At 36.8% G+C, this 18,440-nt stretch overlaps 4 protein-coding genes across 6 annotated transcripts; 3 read left to right on the top strand and 1 right to left on the bottom strand.

Moving 5' to 3' along the window:
* Nucleotides 1-566: 566 nt before the first annotated feature.
* LOC147559685 (pectinesterase-like) lies at nucleotides 567-2,757 on the top strand. Its single transcript, XM_086661566.1, has 2 exons — nucleotides 567-1,786; nucleotides 1,897-2,757. Exons 1-2 carry the CDS (start codon nucleotides 757-759, stop codon nucleotides 2,592-2,594), a joined length of 1,728 nt encoding a protein of 575 aa, XP_086517692.1. The 5' UTR covers nucleotides 567-756; the 3' UTR covers nucleotides 2,595-2,757.
* Nucleotides 2,758-3,841: 1,084 nt separating this feature from the next.
* LOC147559684 (Chaperone DnaJ-domain superfamily protein) lies at nucleotides 3,842-7,447 on the top strand. Of its 3 annotated transcripts, none has more exons than XM_086661583.1 (6): nucleotides 3,842-4,031; nucleotides 4,747-4,839; nucleotides 5,683-5,713; nucleotides 6,759-6,785; nucleotides 6,895-7,024; nucleotides 7,128-7,447. In XM_086661583.1, exons 1-6 carry the CDS (start codon nucleotides 3,966-3,968, stop codon nucleotides 7,180-7,182), a joined length of 402 nt encoding a protein of 133 aa, XP_086517709.1. In that variant the 5' UTR covers nucleotides 3,842-3,965; the 3' UTR covers nucleotides 7,183-7,447. The 3 variants fall into 3 exon arrangements, with proteins under 3 accessions (XP_086517709.1, XP_086517708.1, XP_086517710.1); XM_086661582.1 differs by having other exon boundaries at nucleotides 6,892-7,024; XM_086661584.1 differs by lacking the exon at nucleotides 7,128-7,447 and having other exon boundaries at nucleotides 6,892-7,028.
* A 4,588-nt stretch (nucleotides 7,448-12,035) lies between these two features.
* LOC147559683 (nuclear envelope-associated protein 2-like) lies at nucleotides 12,036-15,718 on the top strand. The gene is made up of 6 exons (XM_086661581.1): nucleotides 12,036-12,279; nucleotides 12,606-12,948; nucleotides 13,034-13,141; nucleotides 14,080-14,541; nucleotides 14,643-14,744; nucleotides 15,363-15,718. Exons 2-6 carry the CDS (start codon nucleotides 12,766-12,768, stop codon nucleotides 15,528-15,530), a joined length of 1,023 nt encoding a protein of 340 aa, XP_086517707.1. The 5' UTR covers nucleotides 12,036-12,279; nucleotides 12,606-12,765; the 3' UTR covers nucleotides 15,531-15,718.
* Nucleotides 15,719-15,864: 146 nt separating this feature from the next.
* LOC147559682 (uncharacterized) lies at nucleotides 15,865-18,161 on the bottom strand. Its single transcript, XM_086661579.1, has 4 exons — nucleotides 17,819-18,161; nucleotides 16,945-17,547; nucleotides 16,368-16,869; nucleotides 15,865-16,241 (listed from the first exon to the last, which is right to left on the bottom strand). Exons 1-4 carry the CDS (start codon nucleotides 17,886-17,888, stop codon nucleotides 16,064-16,066), a joined length of 1,353 nt encoding a protein of 450 aa, XP_086517705.1. The 5' UTR covers nucleotides 17,889-18,161; the 3' UTR covers nucleotides 15,865-16,063.
* Nucleotides 18,162-18,440: the final 279 nt, after the last annotated feature.

Below are 18,440 nucleotides of genomic sequence, written 5' to 3'. Positions count from 1 at the left end.
TACTTTTATATGGTATACTTTTATATGACTGTATGTCATGAAAAAACAATCGCTAAACAATGTGGCACGTCATTTTCATGAAAACTATCAAGAAATGCTTTGAGCATGAGAAGTGAGATAAGTAATGTAAATTCATGTGTTACTCTCACAGTCACATAATTTTCTTTACCAATTGCACTTGAAGAGTATTATTTAGAAAGTATATAGATTTTATTCGATAAATAAACGTTGTTATCTAACCCGTAATTGAGTACTTCAGTAAGTACATAAGCTGTCTCAAGAAAAAAAAAAAAAAAGGTACGTAGGCGAAGTAATCCGACAGAATTTCATCAAAAAAAAAAGTAATCCGACAGTTGTGTATCCCTGTGAATTCTATTAGGTCATTGGTTTTCCCACTCCTAAATCCTAATTGAGAGGAAAGCCACAAATTGAATCATCAAAAAACAGCCACACATTTAGTTAACAGAACACCAAAAATGGTCATTCCTGTCCCCAAAAATAGGACTAAAGAAAGAATTAACAACCTTTCCGAACCTATAAAACCTTCACCAAGTTATATTCTTCTCTCCATCCGGCCTGGAGGAATAAAACCACAATCCAGCCCGCTTCTGAGCTACTCTTGCCTTCCTAAATTCGATCATTTCGAAATACTAATTGCATATTATCATTATAGGGAAGGCGAGTTTAGTATATCGGTTCGAGTGGAGATAGAAAGAGCAACCATTATACAAAATATATATAGATATATAGGTGAAGATGATAGGTAAGGTTGCACTTGTGAGTGTTTCACTCATCCTAGTGGTGGGTGTGGTTATCGCTGTCGTCGCTATTAACCATGTCGGTAACGAGCTTGAGAAGGAAGCTAATAAACCAGAGGTAAAAGCTGTGACAGAAATTTGTGCACCAACTGATTATAAAGATGCTTGTTATGAAAGTCTATCTCCATTAGCCAAAAATGGAACAACAGACCCAAAAGAGTTGCTTAGAGGTGTAATTGAATCAGTCAAAGATGAAATCAAGAAAGCTATTGATCATTCGGTAGAATTATCGAACGATGCTAAAATGATAAACAATAATGCAACACTTAAACAAGCTCTTTCGAATTGTAAGTGGTATTTAGATTACGCGGTTAACGATCTCGAAGAATCAATCGCAATGATTGTTGATAATAAAATAGATTCAGCCGAGGATCTTCAACCAGAGCTCAAGAATTGGTTGAGTGCAGTTCTTTCACTGAAAGAATCTTGTATTGACAATCTTGGAAACCCTGAATTGGAGAAGGCAATGAGTGAAGGACTAGTTAACGCCACCCAACACACAACAAACGCTCTTGCTATCGTCGATGAAATTGCTCAAATCCTTAAAGCTTTTAACATACCTGTTGGTAGTATTGATCTTAATAGTACTACTAGTAATTCAAGAAAGCTTTTATCTTCCAAGAACAAGGAAGCCACAGATGATGGATACCCTAGTTGGTTTAGAGCTTCGGACCGAAAGCTTTTAGCAGCAGGTGGAGTAACGCCTAATGCAGTTGTTGCCAAAGATGGCACAGGACAGTTTAAGACAATTGCTGAAGCTCTCGCTGCATACCCCAAGACTAACGGGAAACCGGGATATGTATCTAGATATGTTATCTATGTTAAGGCAGGTATCTATGACGAGTACATCACTGTCACAGAAACTCAGCCAAATGTTTACATGTATGGAGATGGGCCCGATAAAACTATTATTACCGGAAGTAAGAGCAAGACTAGCGGGTATCTCACCGATATGACTGCCTCTTTCTGTAAGTATAATTTAGACGGTTGTCAGTACTGGATAAGATGATCTACTTGGTGAGTAAAAAATTCATGTCCTTGACGATTTTTTGTTGTAATTCTTTTTTTTTTAATGCAGCTGCAAACGGAAGGGATTTCGTAGCTAAAGAAATGGGTTTCAGAAACACAGCTGGGCCAGAAGGTGAACAAGCAGTAGCTCTACGAGTAAACGGAGACAGATCCGCCTTCTTCAACTGTAAAATAGAAGCATACCAAGACACATTATACGTACAAACTCATCGTCAATTCTTCAAAGACTGTACCATATCAGGAACAGTCGACTTCATTTTTGGTGACGCAAAAACCTTGATTCAATCCAGTAAACTCATATTAAGGAAGCCCATTATTGGACAACCAAACGCAATTACCGCTCACGGGCGTGCTATTGCAAGGTCCGATACTGGTCTAGTGATCCAAAACTGCGACATACTCGCCGCCCCGGAACTCTTGGCTGTAAGAAACCAAGTGTCTTCATACATGGGTAGACCATGGAAACCTTTCTCAAGGACTATTATAATGGAATCAAACATTGGTGATATTATAGCACCTCAAGGTTGGTTGCCATGGAAAGGTGATTTTGGGCTAAACACATTGTACTATGTAGAATACAATAACAGAGGACCAGGATCAAACACTGCAAATAGAGTGAAATGGGCAGGTCTCCATGTTATTAAAGATAGAGCAACTGTTCTTAGATTCACAGCAAATACATTTTTGCATGCACAAAGATGGTTGCAGAGGGCTGGAGTTCCTTTTCAGGCAGGGTTGATGAGTTGATCTGTATCTTATGCTAATTGATGAAAGTGAGAGACAGAAAGAGAGAGAATTGATGTTGTCATTTTTTTTTCTTAGTCTTTTACTCTCTCTCCATATATATCTATATGTAAATTGTTTGTGGGGGAAAAGAATTAATGGATTGCTTGTAGTAAATTCAAAGAAATTTTTAAGTTAATAAGGAGGATGGAGAAGCTTTAATAGGCTCCCCTACCTATTATATTTGAATGAAAAATACATATATTGAGGACAATGGCCGACGGTATACGTCTAATGTTATTTAAGCGGTATTTTTCTAATGTTATTTAAGTGGTATTTTGGTCACGCATGACTGCATGAGCCATGAAGTGATAAAACAGTCCTGTAGCGTCTTTCGTTACTCTAGGGAGTTAATTAAGTACTCATTTGCCGAAATGTTTTAGGGATGGAGGAAATAGTTTGTGGATGAACTTTTGCAAGAAATTAATCAATCTAGTTAGAGCTAATTGATTATATTAAGTTAAAGGGTGGCCATTCTAGAGACAATAAAATTTTATTTGTTTTTGGTCCTTGTCTCTTTCTTTTTCACGTTCATCTTTTTTACTACCACCACCCATCAACCATTATCTCTCTCTCTTGTCAAAGATTTTGGGTTTCAGGCGGAACTCTCTATGAAAGTTTTGCCTGAAACCCCAGAGAGAGAGTGAGAAGGAGCATGAGTGTGTTGTCTGGTTGGTTTTGGTGGTGTTAATGAAGTGAATAAAATGAAGACGGAGATAGAGACAAAGGGAGTGTTTTCACAAAACAAAGAAAGACTGGGTTGGTCAAAATGAATGACCCCTTAATATTTAGAGTGATGCTAGAAAATGCTACAAGTCAAAGCCTAATTCAGACCTACCCAAAATCAACGATCCTCATTTCCTGGTCAATTATTTCTCCTTTTTGATTGATTTTTTCACTCTCTTGATAGACGATTAATTCTTATTTAGGCTACAAAGTTAGACCTACTCCTCTAGACCTAAATAAGAATCAATCGTCTATCAAGAGAGAGAGAGAAGTAATTAATCAGAAAACGAGGATTGTTGATTATGTGTAGGTCTTTATAGCCTTTTCTAGCATTACTCAATACGTTTTTGTCCATGAACCACCACACTCAGGGGATCAAGCGTCACCCTAACTTTAGGGGGTAAAGTCAATAAGTAATTAGAGGTGAGGGGGTAAAATGAAAAAATCGAAAAAGTTTTCACGTACTTCCCACAGTTGTACTACGTACTTACAGAGAGATCAACAAAAAAAGTGGTAGGATGACTCGTAGTACTTAATAAAGAGAGAGAAATAGAAGAAGAAATGGTTGGGATGAGAGAGGCAAGGAACCCTAGATAATTGAGAGTAGATATGCTGGGTGATGAAGCTAGGGAATTGTTAGGGTTTCCTCCGAGTTCTCATCCTACTCCATCTCAGGTAAACTCTACAAAATTGACAATAAACTTCTCAATTCTCATCTCGAATAAATTTGCCAGAACCCATAATTGGAACTTGTTTTAATGAAATTCCCTATGTTTTTTATTCTGAAAGTTTTCTGGCATCTTGAGTTTTAGTCGGGTTTGAATTCCTGAACTCAATTGATCACATTTGTGTCTCGACTATAAGCTTCTATAATTTATCACAGCGTAAGAAGATTGCAATTAATTAGGGTTTTTATGTACCTCTTTATTAACACATTTGAGGATGTGACTCATGTTTATGGCCTTAATTTGTGATAAATCATGAGAGTTTGGTGACATAGTTTGTATACTCTGGCACATATTAAAAAATGAGAAACTTTCAATAGTATTATGTTCTAAACCTCTTCAAAAAGAAAGGGGTTCTCCTTCCCACAATAATTGTTACTTTGTGATCCTTAGTGAAATCCATGGTAGTGCTAGTGAGGTAGAAATGAAGGAAAAACATAATCGTTACTTCGGTTTAATTTCAAATGTTTTGAGTGCAAAGTTTTCGTTAATAACAATAAACTTGTTTGAGGAAAATGTTTTACGAGTAAGAATGTCGTACAAGTAAGGTAGACATCAAGGAAAAGATACCTCTTATTTATAGTTGGGGTGATGGTGTTGGTATATTGTCATTAGTGATATGTTTATGTTATCTATACTTATCCATATTTGTGGCATCACTGCAGGTTAAAGAAGCCTATAGAAGGAAAGTTTGGGAGTTCCATCCTGATCGTTTTCCTACACATGAAAAATTTTGTGCGGAATCTAAATTTAAATTGGTATACTTTAATAGATTTATATTTTAGCCTTGAGCCGCTAATATAATTAGTTTATTTGATTTCTAAGGTTTCCATGTATGCTGATTTACATAATCTTTAACCTTCATTCATTACCTTGTAGTAAGTAATTAAGTTTGGCAAATGGGCCTTTAGCTCACCTGTTGTGCAATTATTCTTAAATCCAAGAGGTTGTGGGTTCCATTTCCGCGGACTCCAGATTACCTTCTTGAATTATCCCATGTACTTTATAGGTGTAAATAATGTAATTGTGAGTTATTTGATGGCCTGTTTAGAGTTAGTTTTCATGACTTGTCTAGTGTTGTTTCTCATGTCCCGTTTAGGGGTTTTCGTGGCTGCGGAAGCACTATTACTACTCATTGAACTTAATAAATGATCAGAGTTGTTTGTGTTGCACTGCAACCACCTGCCCCATGCATAAGGGGCTTATTTTAATCGGGGACATGGAAACAGCAATGGCAGTTATGTGCTTATTTTATCCTTATGATCATACGATGTATCAGTCATATGATGTAATCATGATTCTAATGACGCGAAGTATTATATCCTATAAAAAGGAGATACTAATTGAATCAATGGAAGCAGTTTATAATTTTGTCAAGTTTAGAGAGTAAGAGATCTGGTGGCGAGAAAAGTTAGCTCGAAAGTGTCAATTTTGTAGTGAAAAGATAAGATAACGAAGCACTATAAGCTTAAATAAACAGACAAACTAAACTTTAATTTTGTCTGCTTTCATGTTTACCCTGATCCAGTAAAGGGTTCATAAAGATTAAGCTTAGAATCTTACTGATACTGGTCTGACCATCATTTTTGCATATACTGCAGATTTCCGAAGCATACTCATGTTTAAAAGCTGGTAAGTTCTCTTTCCATTATCTACTCAATGCAGTCATAGAAGAAACTAACTTGCAGTCATGGTTTGCAAACTCTCGCTTGATGATTAACTAATTAGCAAATCTTATTCTGATTTTACTGACTCTCCATCAAGCAGTTTGATTTTAACAGTCTTCTGAAACATCGTTTGAATCTCATGGACTGCCACATAACCCTCTGATCAATTGCATACCAACGCCAGAAAGAGACTTCATGTTACTACGTGGAGTCTCTTGTCGATATCTATTCTTTGGAAATCTTTAAGTGTTTGTGTGTAGTTAACTTGTTCTAGAAAGGTTCCGTCATGATCAAGCATTTCTTTGAGTTTTCAGAGGCAACAAGTAGGTAAACTTGTGTCTTTGAGATTTTGAAGGGCACGCAGCAAGAGTTGCTGACTGATTGAAAAGTTAACTCATCTGCACTGCACAGGATTTGTGAGCATGGGATTGCCAACATGAGATGAAAGGAAGGTGGCATGCCATTATTGCCACATACCATTGAAGCAGCATTTAGCTAGAAAATTAGGGCTTAGGAGACATTACATGTTGTAAATTAGGTTGGGAGGAAGTTTATTTGAAAACGAAAGAAATCAGCGAAGGGTGTCGGTAAGGAATAGAGGCAATTGAAGTTGACAAAGATTCATCTTTTGGTGATAAGAGAGTTCTCTTAAGTAGGGGTAAGCACCAGTCTGTTACTTACCATTTCTGTCTCTACCAAAGTCCAACCTGTCAAGGCTCCAGCCAATGAAGTTTTGTCTAGTTTGGCTTGGTTCGGTTGAAATAAGTATTTTAACTTTTCTACTCAAGTTTCAATTGTTTTCATCTTTCCCGTGAACTCATCTATTTCGCTGAAGTCTCAATAACCATCAGGAGGATCATCGGTCTAGTGAGTTCGCTAACCATGATAAAACTGCAGAATTTCCTCCTTGCGCTGAATATATAGAGAGAAAAAACCCAGTGAGCAAAACATTTAATTCGAAACTTAAAGCAAAATAAGATATTGATGGATGCCTAAAATTTTCATTGCAGGTACAGGACAAAGAAGCTCAAACTATGGTAACTTCGGTTTCTTCCTCTATTGAGCTATTTCAGATTCTTTTTTTTTTTTGTTATTTTGAATTGTATTTCACCCTCAATGATAACACTTTTCTTTTGTGGTTAGTAGGATATACAAGAGTGGTGAGAACTGGTGTTCCCAATGTTAATGGAAAAAGAATCAATCCGATCTTTGTTAAAGCTCCGTTTATTTTTATCATACTCGGAACAGTTGCACTAGGTGGTGTAAATGCTGCAAGGTGAAGCCACCTTTACAAATTTACGCCCGACTTTTCAGATTATCATGTTTGGTGTTAAATAATCTCGATCTTCTGATTTTTCTTTATCTGTTTTTTCTTTTAGGGCATATAAACGGCAGGAGAAGGCAAATCCAACTCATAATCCATTCCTTCCTTGATCGCAATCTTCTAGGTACTTTATCAGCAAAATGTTTTCTCTGCTTCTGGTGTTGTCTGTCTGTAAATTTTATTTACCGAATCTGATTCATCTGAGTCTGTAAAAATCTCATCATAATCTTTTTTTTTTTTTAAATAAAATTGACATGCAAAATTGATGAATGATGTAAATTTAAAATTAGATTTCATGTGAGGGGCATTATTTGTAAAAGAAACACTAAAACAAGGGAAAGGAATTCTTTGATATATATGATTTTATTGTTTCCATATTATCTGCCTGTTCTCAATATGATTACGGTCAGCTGTCGGCAAGAGAATATTATTAAAAAAATGTTAAAGTAGGTGTCAACGCGAAGTTTTATGCGTACTAAGAATTTAAAAACGAATTTAACCGAAGAATTAAACAATTATGGGTGCTTCTAAAGGCACCAAGCCAAAAGGCTGTTAGCATCCATCTCTATTAGCACCAGGCCCAACTGCTCATTTCTCTGTTAGCACCGTTCAACTATGTAGGCACCAGTCAAAGCCAACTTAACCCTAACACCTCCATTCGTTTATCACAAAATCAAACAAAATCTATCGGACGGATTGAACCAGTCCGAGCCTTAAGAGGACCAAACAGATCCGTTGATCCGGGACTTAAGAGGACCAAACGGATCAAGTGATCCGGGACCTAAGAGGACCAAACGGATCAGCTGATCCGGGACCTAGGAGGACCAAACGGATCAGCTGATCCGGGACTTAGGAGGACCAAACGGATCAGCTGATCCGGGACCTAAGAGGGCCAAACGGATCAGCTGATCCGGGACCTAAGAGGGCCAAACGGATCAGCTGATCCGGGGCTTAAAAAACATCCCAATCCTCACTTTCTTTCTCGTGAACTCGATCATGACCAGCTCCTCTGCTACTTCTCGCAAGGTTTTCTTCATCTTTCTCTCTCTAAAAACCCTTATTCTCATCTCTCTCTCTACCTTTCTATATCTTGCAATCTTTCTTCTACATTTACAAAGGGGATATAGAAGGGAATGAAGATGAACATGAGAAGGAAGAGGAGAGAAAATGAGTTTATTTTGTGGATGAAATTTGGTGAAGAAGGAAGAAGAGAGTGGACCCATTCTTTTCAATTTTGTGTATTTACTAACAGGAATATAAAGTAAATAAGAAAAAATGAATTTTTTTTACTTACACTATCTAGATGAGCACACATGATTTTTGTTTTGAAAAAAAAATGAATTGGTATTCTTTTTATTTTGGAAGAAGAAGATGAAAGAAGCAAATGAAGGTGAGTGTCACCCACATTAAAAACCGGTGCTTATAGAGAACTCGGGTCAATGACTATTGACCCGAGTCAATAAAATTTCTGGATGCTAACAGCCTTTTGGGCCGGTGCCTTTAGAAGCACCCAACAATTATTAGATTATAGACCCATTAGGGCCGAGTTCTATTATTATCACATTTTCCATATCTAGGTGTTTTTTTTTTTTTGTTGAATAGCATATCTAGGTGTTAGTTTAACATCCAAGTATTCCAACCTTGTCTTCTTCTCTCACCAGGCATATATTTAGGTGGGATATTAAATTTGTCTTGTTCTCCTATAATTTTGGATTTGACCCTTGCCTAATCTCATCCGCTATTTATTACGAAATGTTTAGGTATTTTCGCTCCTCTTGTGTCTAGGAAAATTGGGATATGTCTTCAACAATCATAAACAAAGGAAAACAATTTTTTATTGTGTACCAATAATGAAGTACTAAGATAATTATCAATACCAAAAGATAAATAAATTTAGACGATATTGATTAACAATAATGCTGAACAATCTGTGGGAATTATAAGAATTGCAAATATTTGCAAGGATCTATAAAACTTGTGGGCAATTTTTTACACAAGAAACCCAAGCCTAAGAACATCTCCAATGCAAAACTCAATCTTACAAACTTTGAGTGCCACATAGGGTTTTCTAAGTTTTTCTTAAAAAACCATCTCCAATGCAAAACTCAACTAAGATCTCAAAGATGATGTGTCGAGATTGGAATAGAGATATCTCAAGAGGACACTATTTTCAGAGTGTCCTCTTGAGATATCTCTAATTGTCCAACTCATCAATATTTAAATTTCAACCAATAGAAATCAAGTCTTCGTATATTTCCAAAATAACTAATTATTTTTTTACAAAAATAACCATGACACGTAAGTAAAATAAAAGAGTTTAGAGTGTTGCATTGGAGACATACAAGAATTGAGGATCTCTATTTTCGACACCTAGGAGTGAGAATCTCAATTGGAACTTGACAAATAGGACGAATAGAAATTTTTTTGAGTTTTGCATTGGAGATGCTCTAATGCAAAACTCAATCTTAGAAACTCGGAGTGCCACATAGAATTTTCTGAGTTTTTCTTAAAAAATCATCTCCAATGCAAAACTCAACTAAGATCTCAAAGATGATGTGTCGAGAGTGGAATAGAGTTATTTCAAGAGGACACTCTATTTTCAGAGTGTCCTCTTGAGATATCTCTAATTGTCCAACTCATCAATATTTAAATTTCAACCAATAGAATTCAAGTCTTCGTATATTTTCAAAACAACTAATTATTTTTTTACAAAAATAACCATGACACATAAGTAAAATAAAAGAGTTTAGAGTGTTGCATTGGAGACATACAAGAATTGAGGATCTTTATTTTCGACACCTAGGAGTGAGAATCTTAATTGAAACTTGACAAATAGGACGAATAGAGATTTTTTTTGAGTTTTGCATTGGAGATGCTCTAAAGAGAGAGATATTGTTGTGGACTGTGGACCATGCCAACAGGAAATTGGTCTCTATAAAGAACCAAAATGGTTAATTCCATTGACCCATATAAAAAATGAATCACCAAAATAGCCCCTTAGATAACAACTCTAAAAGATAACAACTCTAAAATAACCCCGTTATTTTCCCATTACTCAACTTCACTGATAGTTTCTCTTTTTACCCCTTATTTCTTAAAAGTAAATCCTTCTTTGTCGCCAACAACTCTTTTGTTGGAAAGGTAAGAGATATAGTCTTCCACCTTAAAAGTCAAAGGATCGAAGCACGTTGAACAATTTAAAAGAAAAAAACAATCCTTCTTTATCATCTCTTTTTTTTTGAAGGACAGCAGATAGAATGTCGATCAGAGCACCATCTATCGACAATTTCTTGTAGGAAAAAATAGTAACTCCTTTTTACCACCACACCTATCCATCACCAAAACCAAATGCCCACTTCCACCACTGTCATTCTTTTCCTTATTCTTTTATTTTCTCTCTATTTTTCCTCCCCATTCTCCATCTATCATCTTTTTTTCTCTCCCACTATATTCTTTTGGCAAAGGAGAGTTCTCATTTACTGGAATCCTCCCAAATCCTAGTTGGTTCACTAATTAACTTAAAAATTTTAAATCTATTAGGCGAGTTGTTCACCCTTAGAGCAACTCCAACCTCAACCTCACTTGAGTCAAAAAATTAACTTTTTCAATCCAAAATTTTCAGTGTCAGCTCAGCCTAAAAAAGGGAAATTTGGTCAAAACTCCCTAAAAAAATTTGAGTTTTGGTTAAAACGGATTTGTCAACTTTTTATAGGCTTCAGCTACTTGTGGCATTTTTGTAAATAATCTAATATAGGGAAAAGACGAAACTGACCTTATTGCAAACTAGTTTGCAAACCAGATTGCAAAGCTTTGCAAGACAAATCAAATCGCAAAGTAGTGCAAACTAGTTTGCAAAGCTCTGCAAACCAGATTGCAAAGTGTGTGCAAAGTCATTGCAAGGCAAACCAGATTGCAAAGCAATGCAAACGGGATTGCAAAGCTCTGTAAACTAGATTGCAAAGCAATGCAAATCAGTTTGCAAAGCTTCGCACGCTAAGATTCTAAGGGCAATTTCGGCATTAGAAATGGGAGTGCTTTTAGAATTGTCCTTCAAAACTATTTCCAAACTATATATGGGGCCTAAAAGGACAAAAAGATAACTTGTCTTTTTGACAAAAAAAAACATGAAATTGGGCCTCCAGCCCAATTTCTTGCCTAAAAAATTAGTTACAACCCCAACCTGTCTTGAGCCTTAAAATTTGTGCTTTTGGAAAACGCGTGTGTGGATTTTTTGTGGGTTTGCGAAAAACGTGTATGATCTTAGTATGTGTGAAACACGTTTTGAACTATTTTCGAAATAATATTTTTTTCCCTCAAAGTAGGGAAATTATTCGAGGACCATCACGTTGATAGGATGTAGTTTAATTATTAATGTTTTTTTTTTTTGAAAATCGACTACGTTTTACGTTTGTCGTTACAAGGCACTGGTACATCATGAAGATGTGATGAGCACGATAACCGCCTAATTTAAACCATATGAAATATGCCTAAAATCCGACAACATGAAAGAGGCCTAAAGGCCGACAAATTATTATGTTATTTACTTGATATATTGTCTAAACTATATGAGATAAATTTTGATAGCAAACTGCTTCCACCGAGACTCGATTCCACAACTTCTTGGACTTAAAGGGGACTCCCAACTATCATAGGACCATCCTTCAGCCGACCCACTCTGTTGGGTCGGCTGAAGGGGAGAGTTTGGATTGAGTCAGCTCGGACTCAGGGTGGAGCAGTCGGGGTGAGGCAGTAAAATCCAATATTGGGTCTCAACCGACTCGGTTGGAGTCGGTCTGAGGGCATTTGAGTGAGATGCGTGCACACAATTATTAGATACATCTGACGGTTAGGATGGAATTCACTTGAAATTTAGATTTGCCGCGCTTGAAAAGTCGTACGTACCTGACCTGACTGAGGTAGGGTCATATCCCCGAACCTGAGGTTCGGAATATTCAAATTCCACGTCTCTGTGTGAACACTCATTTCCGAACCTCCCATTTCTCTCTCTTCCTTCTTCTTCTTTCTCTCTCTCTCTATATATCTCTCTTCAGTCTTCACCGTCACCATCACCACGACGAAGAAACCTCATTTAGTTCCACGTTTCGAATTTGCTCAAGAGAAGAAGATTAAAAAAGTAGAGCTTCCGAGACTAAAATTTGTCGATTTATCTACGAGGCTAGACATTGATTCAGAAACTTTCTGGAAAGGTATCAGATTTCAACTCCATTTTGTTCAAGTTCTTGGATTTCTATTTTACAAATTTGAGCTTAAATGGAGTTTTTCTTCAGTTGAAATCTTAGTTGAGAGTTTTTCTCTGAAGATTTCTGTTCTTTTTTAATGAGAAACGCTTATCTCGTGACGGTTAGGTTAAAGAAACAAGAGAACTTGTGGCTCAAATTCTCTGAGAACTTCTCTACCAGTCAGTTTCATGTGTCAAATTCTTTGTTCAGACACTTGTTCATTAATCAGTCACTTTTCTTCTTTTAATCTGATTTTAAATCGTTTAAATCCTTAAATCCTGCAATAAATGCAGGAAAGCTTTAAAGGCAAATGAGCAATAACTGAAGGTTTTTTTAGAGAGAGAGAGGGAGAAAGCGAAACGCTTGGAAGAAGTTTTAGAGAGAGAAAGTGTTAGAACAGAGACAAAGTAGTTCTCATCTATTTTGACATCATTTAGCTGGTTGAAGTTATTAATGGCGATTTCAGAAGAATCATCTTCACATGCGAGAGAGTTAGATCCTCTACTGAAAGATCTAAGTGAAAAGAAACAAAATTTCAGACGAAACGTAGCTAATTTAGCTGCTGAACTGAAGGATGTTCGTAATAGACTTGCTTCACAAGAAGAATCATTCGTCCGAGAAACCCTAACTAGACAGGTATGAAATTTTGATGTTTTTTTTTTTACTTTGTTAAATATTTTTGGGTTCATTTTGGGGTTAAGTGTTTTTAGGGTTTTTACAGAAAGCAGAGACAAAGGCTAAGAACATGGAGGAGGAGCTGATTAGATTGCAGAAAAGCTTGGACCAAAGGAATGGGGAGCTGCAAACTTCAACTTCCAGTGCACAGAAGGTGAGGATCACTGAAGTTTGGTTTAATCTTTATGGAATTCTTTTGATTAAAAATCATCTCTTGGGTAATTAATCCTTTATAATTTGCTTAATTTATCATGGTTGACCTCCTTATTGTTCTATCTGTAGTTGGAAGTCTAGGAAATCAGGAAATATTTTCTTCTTTTGAACCAATTTTAGCCCCACAATCTTTCCCCTTTCTCTCTCTCTTGGTTAGTGGTACTTTCTTTCTTCTATCAAGATTTTCTGGTGGAGCCAATGAAGTACAAATTATTTTTATTTTACTTTCTTGGAGTTTCTATTCTTATTTGTTTTCATTCATTAGAATTCCATTTCAAAGTTGGATATATAAAAAGATTGTGAGGCCCTTGAGAAATCTGTTAACTTTTTTGAGGGGTTTTCTTATCGTTTTTTTTTTTCATTCTTAAAGTTGACAATTTTTCTCAGTTTCCCATGTCAACTCTTCCCCTTAATTCAGATTTCTAGTGTTTGTGATGCTTATCAGTCATTTTATAGTATGGGTTGTGATTCATGAAATTTAATGTGGGTTTCCTTGTTTGGGCTGCTTGGACTCGGCTTTATCTGAAAACCATTTTGTATTATCTGCTGGAATGCTTATTTTGCATTTTCTGTTTGATTGTTGTTAAGTTTTCTACTTAATTCTTCAACCCTAGATTTGGCCCAGAACATATTCACTCTCTTGTTCTTCGTATATTTGTTCGTTCATGTCTTCATCATGATCAAACAAAAAGAATCTAGGGTACAAGATCACATGTCATAACGGAACACGAAAGAAATTAGTACCTTGTCGGGGTGATTATGTGAAGAATAACCCTTGTTTTTTATAGAGCCTTTTCTTTTCTCAGTATATTCATTAGTCGTTTTGGAAAAGATTATAAGTTTATAACATATACATTTATGACTTTATGTTAAATGTAGTATCTCAAGGAGTTGGACGATCTAAGATTGCAGCTTTCAGCCACTCGAGCAACAGCAGATGCTAGTGCTGCTTCAGCTGAATCAGCTCAGCTTCAGTGTCTGGCTTTAATAAAAGAGTCAGACAAGAAAAATCATTCGATAGAAGAACACAAAGACCGTGTTTATAAGCTGGAAGAGCAACTGAATAATCTTCAGAAGGATCTTCAAGCAAGGGAAGCTTATCAGAGCCAATTGAAAGATGAAGTTTTAAGAATTGAACAAGAGATTAAGCAAGCAGTTGCTAGAGCTGGAGCAAGCAAAGAATGTGAACTGATAAAACTTCTAGAGGAGGTTTCTCCCAAGAATATTGAGAAGCTTAATCAGCATTTAACAACAAAGGATGAAGAGATAGCTAAGCTGAGAGATGAAATGAGGATCATGTCCGCCCATTGGAAATTGAAAACTAAGGAATTGGAATTGCAGGTATCTCCATGTTCATGTAAATTTTGCTTAACAGAATTTTTTTGACCATTTTGAAGTTTTTCTTGTGTTTATTTCTGAGCTTTAACCTGTTTGTGAAACAGATGGAGAAACATAGAAAAGCTGACCAGGAGCTGAAGAAGAAGGTACTAAAGCTGGAATTCTGTCTTCAGGAAGCTCGAGCTCAGACACGGAAGCTACAAAGGGTAACTAAGGCCAATTTATGTCAATTTACCTACTCTTTTTCCACCTGAACTATAAATTACACCTCCGAGTCTAGTAGTACTGTCGCATAAATATCAGCTCCGAGTCTTGATGAAATTATTAAGTTTTGAACCTCTAACTCAAGACCAATTGGAAGATATAATGAGACTTCCCTTGGTCCATGTGGGACTATTCTCACACCTCACCTGTTATGTAGTGTTTTGAGCTGTCTTTTTGTTGGCTTACGTGGAACACGTTTGACTATTGGGCCTATCACGTGTGAACCTAGCTCGTGCGTCATATTAAGTGTGACATCCAACTAAAATCCAATTGGCATTGAATGGAGAGGTCCTAGGTATTATTATGTTGGTCATGAGACTTCCTTGGTCTATGCGGGACTATTCTCACCAACATAACTTCCTCTGCTACTGTCTCTCATCTTAAGCTCTAACATTACTGCTCTTGCTGTTGTATCTCGTACTCCTGATTAGAATCAAATTAAACTCAAAGCGCCACATCAATCAACCAACATTTAGTTATTGTTTCAAATATGCTCCACAGTTCATTTCATCGTCTTATCTCCATTATATTTTGTTGATATTCTTTTTTTTTTGTGGCAGATGGGGGAGAAACGGGACAAAGCTATAAAAGAACTAAGAGACCAGTTAGCCATAAAGCAACAGGGAGGAGTCGACAGTTTCGACAAGCATAACTTCTGGGAGAGCTCTGGTTTCAAGTTTGTAGCTTCCATGTCTATGTTGATCCTGGTAGTTTTCTCGAAGCGTTAAAACTTTTTTTTTGGTTATTGTCAGGTATAAAGAAAGTTAGACACCTCCACTTTATCCAATGTAGATTAGGTTCAGTTTAGAGATTCCAGTTTCTTGTATAAAGTAGTCTAAAGTATGTACAAATTCAATGTTAAAACTTTTAATATAACTATGTACATATATCTAATCACTGATATTTAATCTTTAAATATCTTGAAATTATTTAGGGTAAGAACCAACCTTGTCAGGATTCTTTGATTTCCCTTATCTTGATTCAATTTGGGTTTGTTCCAGAAGATAATGAGTTAGGGCTGATGTTTCTTTTCCTTTATCAACTGTCTGAGATGCTCAACTATAAATTTAATGTACGTATTTACTGATGAGATAGTAGTATACATTCCATTGACATTTAGAAAAACATGTATTACACGAAAATCTAATAAACATGACTCGACTAACTTACTAGCTCGATAGCTCCTAGGGAAGTTCAGAATTCCGCAAACTTAACTGTGTATTTGAAAACTGATCCATAGTTTCTGTTCTTTATTGATAATTTACAAGCTCAATAAGAGTTTGGCAGAGGAGAATGTTGTGCAGAGGATGATGGAAACAAGTAGTGGCTTCGAACCAACTGCAAAGGACTCCGAAGTGTTGTTACTTCGAGGAGGCTGAGTCCCAAAATTGTCTGGTGTAGGCGTGGTAGAATTTAACACAGTAGGAGATGCGTCGGTGCTGCAAATAAAAATGTTAGAAACATGAATATTATGCTGCAAATAAAAATGTTACAAACATGAATATAGGTTCCCTTTCGATAGAAGAAATGAGAATATTTCAGAATAGGTGCGAAGACACTTATACCTTGCTCCTCCTGTTGGTGGTGCTATAGTTGTTGGCTCTATCGTGGTTGGTGGTGTTGTTACTAATGGTGGTAGTATTGATGGAGTGGTTGTCATTGGTGGTGGTGTTGAAGGCATGGTGGTGGTTGTTGGTGGTATTGTTAATGGCGTCGTGGTTGCGTCTGGTGGTGATGACGGAATGGTTGTCGTTGGTGGCGGTGTTGATGGCATGGTGGTTATTGTGGGTGGTGTTGACGGAATGGTTGTCGTTGGTGGTGGTGTTGATGGCATGGTGGTTGTTGGTGGTGTTGACGGAATGGTTGTCGTTGGCGGTGGTGTTGATGGCATGGTGGTTACTGTTGGTGGTGTTGAAGGAATGGTTGTAGTTGGTGGTGGTGTTGACGGCATGCTGGATGTTGTTGGTGGATTTGGTGGCATGGGGATTGCTGGAGGTGGTGTTGGCGGCGTGGTTGTGGTTCTTGGTGGTGTTGAAGATGATGATGCGTAAACACAAGAGCCAGTACCTAAGCAAAAGTCAAGAGAAACTACATCATATTCTTCATCCTAAAAGAATAATCGTAAAAAATCTAAAATCTTACTTGGGTTGTTATTAACTAGCATTGCAGTTCCTCCAAAATTACAGCTCGTCGGTACTGGATTCTTCTGATAATAACTATTAAACGCGTAAGAAGCATGGTTTTGAAGGGTATTTGGATTAAAACAGCTTCCTCTTGACTGGATTTCTGAGCAATCAACAACCCCACAAGCATAATCTAATGCAGATTGAAGTGAACTATCCATGCCTCCTGTTTTTGCTATACACCATGTCTGTCCTCTCATAGCAAAAGCTGGATTATTTGTTAAAGGAGTCGGAAATGGTGGTGCAATTGAAGTGTTTGCAGGCGCTGGGGACGAAGAATTAGTCACAGGATCGGTCATTGGTGATGTCACCGGAACTGATACCGGAGTCGTAGAAGGGAACCCTGGCATTAGAGGGTTTACCGGATTGGTCGTCGGGGAGGCAACAGGTGAGGTAACTACTGGATTTGCCGTCGGAACTGTGACAGGGACTCGAGCTGGACTCGAGACTGGAGTTGTAGAAGGAACTGTAATAATTGTTGGGGTAAAATTCATGGAGGGAAGATTATCAAGTAAAGTTCTTCTCCTTGAATCAGAAGAGGAGAAGAAACCCATCAGAGTTCCTGAAGTAGAAAAACAAATTCAAAGATTAAAATCAAGATCCAACTTCTACCCACTAAAGAAATTCAGCTCAGAAGTGTGTTCACATTAGTAAAGCCATGAAAATGTTGAAAAGAAAAGTCTAGTTTTTTCGAAAGTTGAAGTTCTTCATCTGATCAACACCAGATTCTAATGGCCCCAGAAGATCAAAATGCTTACAGGTATAAATGCGTACCTGATTCTATTTGCATTTTTGAAGTTTAAAAAGAACTGAATCACAAGTCTTTTACTTACCAGAAGAACATATTGTGAGACAAGTAAGCAAGAAGAAGAAATGGAACTTAACAAGTCCCATATTAGCCATTGAAGTAAGTGTCTCAGGGTTTTGGAGGAGTCTGAAACTGGGTTTTAATGTGATTTCAGCAGCAAATTGACAGTTTTAAGCAACATTTTACTGAGCATATAAAGCAAATATGGAAGGGGGGGAAAGAGAAAAAAAGAAAAGTTGACAGAAGATAAAAGTTGAAAAAAGAAAGAAGGAAAGAAGAAAGAAGGTGTTTTTGTGATAAGAAATAAAAAAAATTGACAACTTTGAGATGAAGGGTTGGATTTGGGTTTGTTCTTCACTTTCTTTTTCATCTTTTGGAAAAAATTGAGATGAAGATATAAAGCAAGAAGAGGGAAGAGGCAAAGCACAAATTGAAATAAAGCGAAAATAGTATTCATTTACACATGGTTTTGAAATTAAAACAAAAGTAAACTTTATATTATAATCTCTTTTCGCTCCCTTCTACCACCTGGATGGATGGTTTTTTTTTTCGGTTTATGTAAATACTAGGGTATATCCCGTGCCCTAGGGAACGGACGACACTTGTATCAATCAAATGTTACGAAATTTATTGTTATATTTTATTGA

This window comes from Eschscholzia californica, unplaced genomic scaffold (genome assembly GCF_041429995.1).
Source record: "Eschscholzia californica isolate CP2 unplaced genomic scaffold, dmEscCali1.0.p SCAF_2, whole genome shotgun sequence".
NCBI lineage: Eukaryota > Viridiplantae > Streptophyta > Magnoliopsida > Ranunculales > Papaveraceae > Eschscholzia > Eschscholzia californica.
This window is presented reverse-complemented; position numbering and strand designations above follow the sequence as displayed.

Bases quoted from the DNA above. Each gene is read 5' to 3' on its own strand.
- LOC147559684 (XM_086661582.1), top strand. From the start codon at position 3,966: ATGCTGGGTGATGAAGCTAGGGAATTGTTAGGGTTTCCTCCGAGTTCT. The intron at 5,714-6,758 runs GTAAGTTCTCTT...TTTTCATTGCAG, and splicing joins ATACTCATGTTTAAAAGCTG to GTACAGGACAAAGAAGCTCA. The intron at 6,786-6,891 runs GTAACTTCGGTT...TTTTGTGGTTAG, and splicing joins ACAAAGAAGCTCAAACTATG to TAGGATATACAAGAGTGGTG.
- LOC147559685 (XM_086661566.1), top strand. From the start codon at position 757: ATGATAGGTAAGGTTGCACTTGTGAGTGTTTCACTCATCCTAGTGGTG. The intron at 1,787-1,896 runs GTAAGTATAATT...TTTTTAATGCAG, and splicing joins CGATATGACTGCCTCTTTCT to CTGCAAACGGAAGGGATTTC.
- LOC147559682 (XM_086661579.1), bottom strand. From the start codon at position 17,888: ATGGCTAATATGGGACTTGTTAAGTTCCATTTCTTCTTCTTGCTTACT. The intron at 17,548-17,818 runs GTAAGTAAAAGA...TTTCTACTTCAG, and splicing joins TCTCACAATATGTTCTTCTG to GAACTCTGATGGGTTTCTTC. The intron at 16,242-16,367 runs GTATAAGTGTCT...TTTTATTTGCAG, and splicing joins CCACCAACAGGAGGAGCAAG to CACCGACGCATCTCCTACTG.
- LOC147559683 (XM_086661581.1), top strand. From the start codon at position 12,766: ATGGCGATTTCAGAAGAATCATCTTCACATGCGAGAGAGTTAGATCCT. The intron at 13,142-14,079 runs GTGAGGATCACT...TGTTAAATGTAG, and splicing joins CAACTTCCAGTGCACAGAAG to TATCTCAAGGAGTTGGACGA. The intron at 14,542-14,642 runs GTATCTCCATGT...TTTGTGAAACAG, and splicing joins CTAAGGAATTGGAATTGCAG to ATGGAGAAACATAGAAAAGC.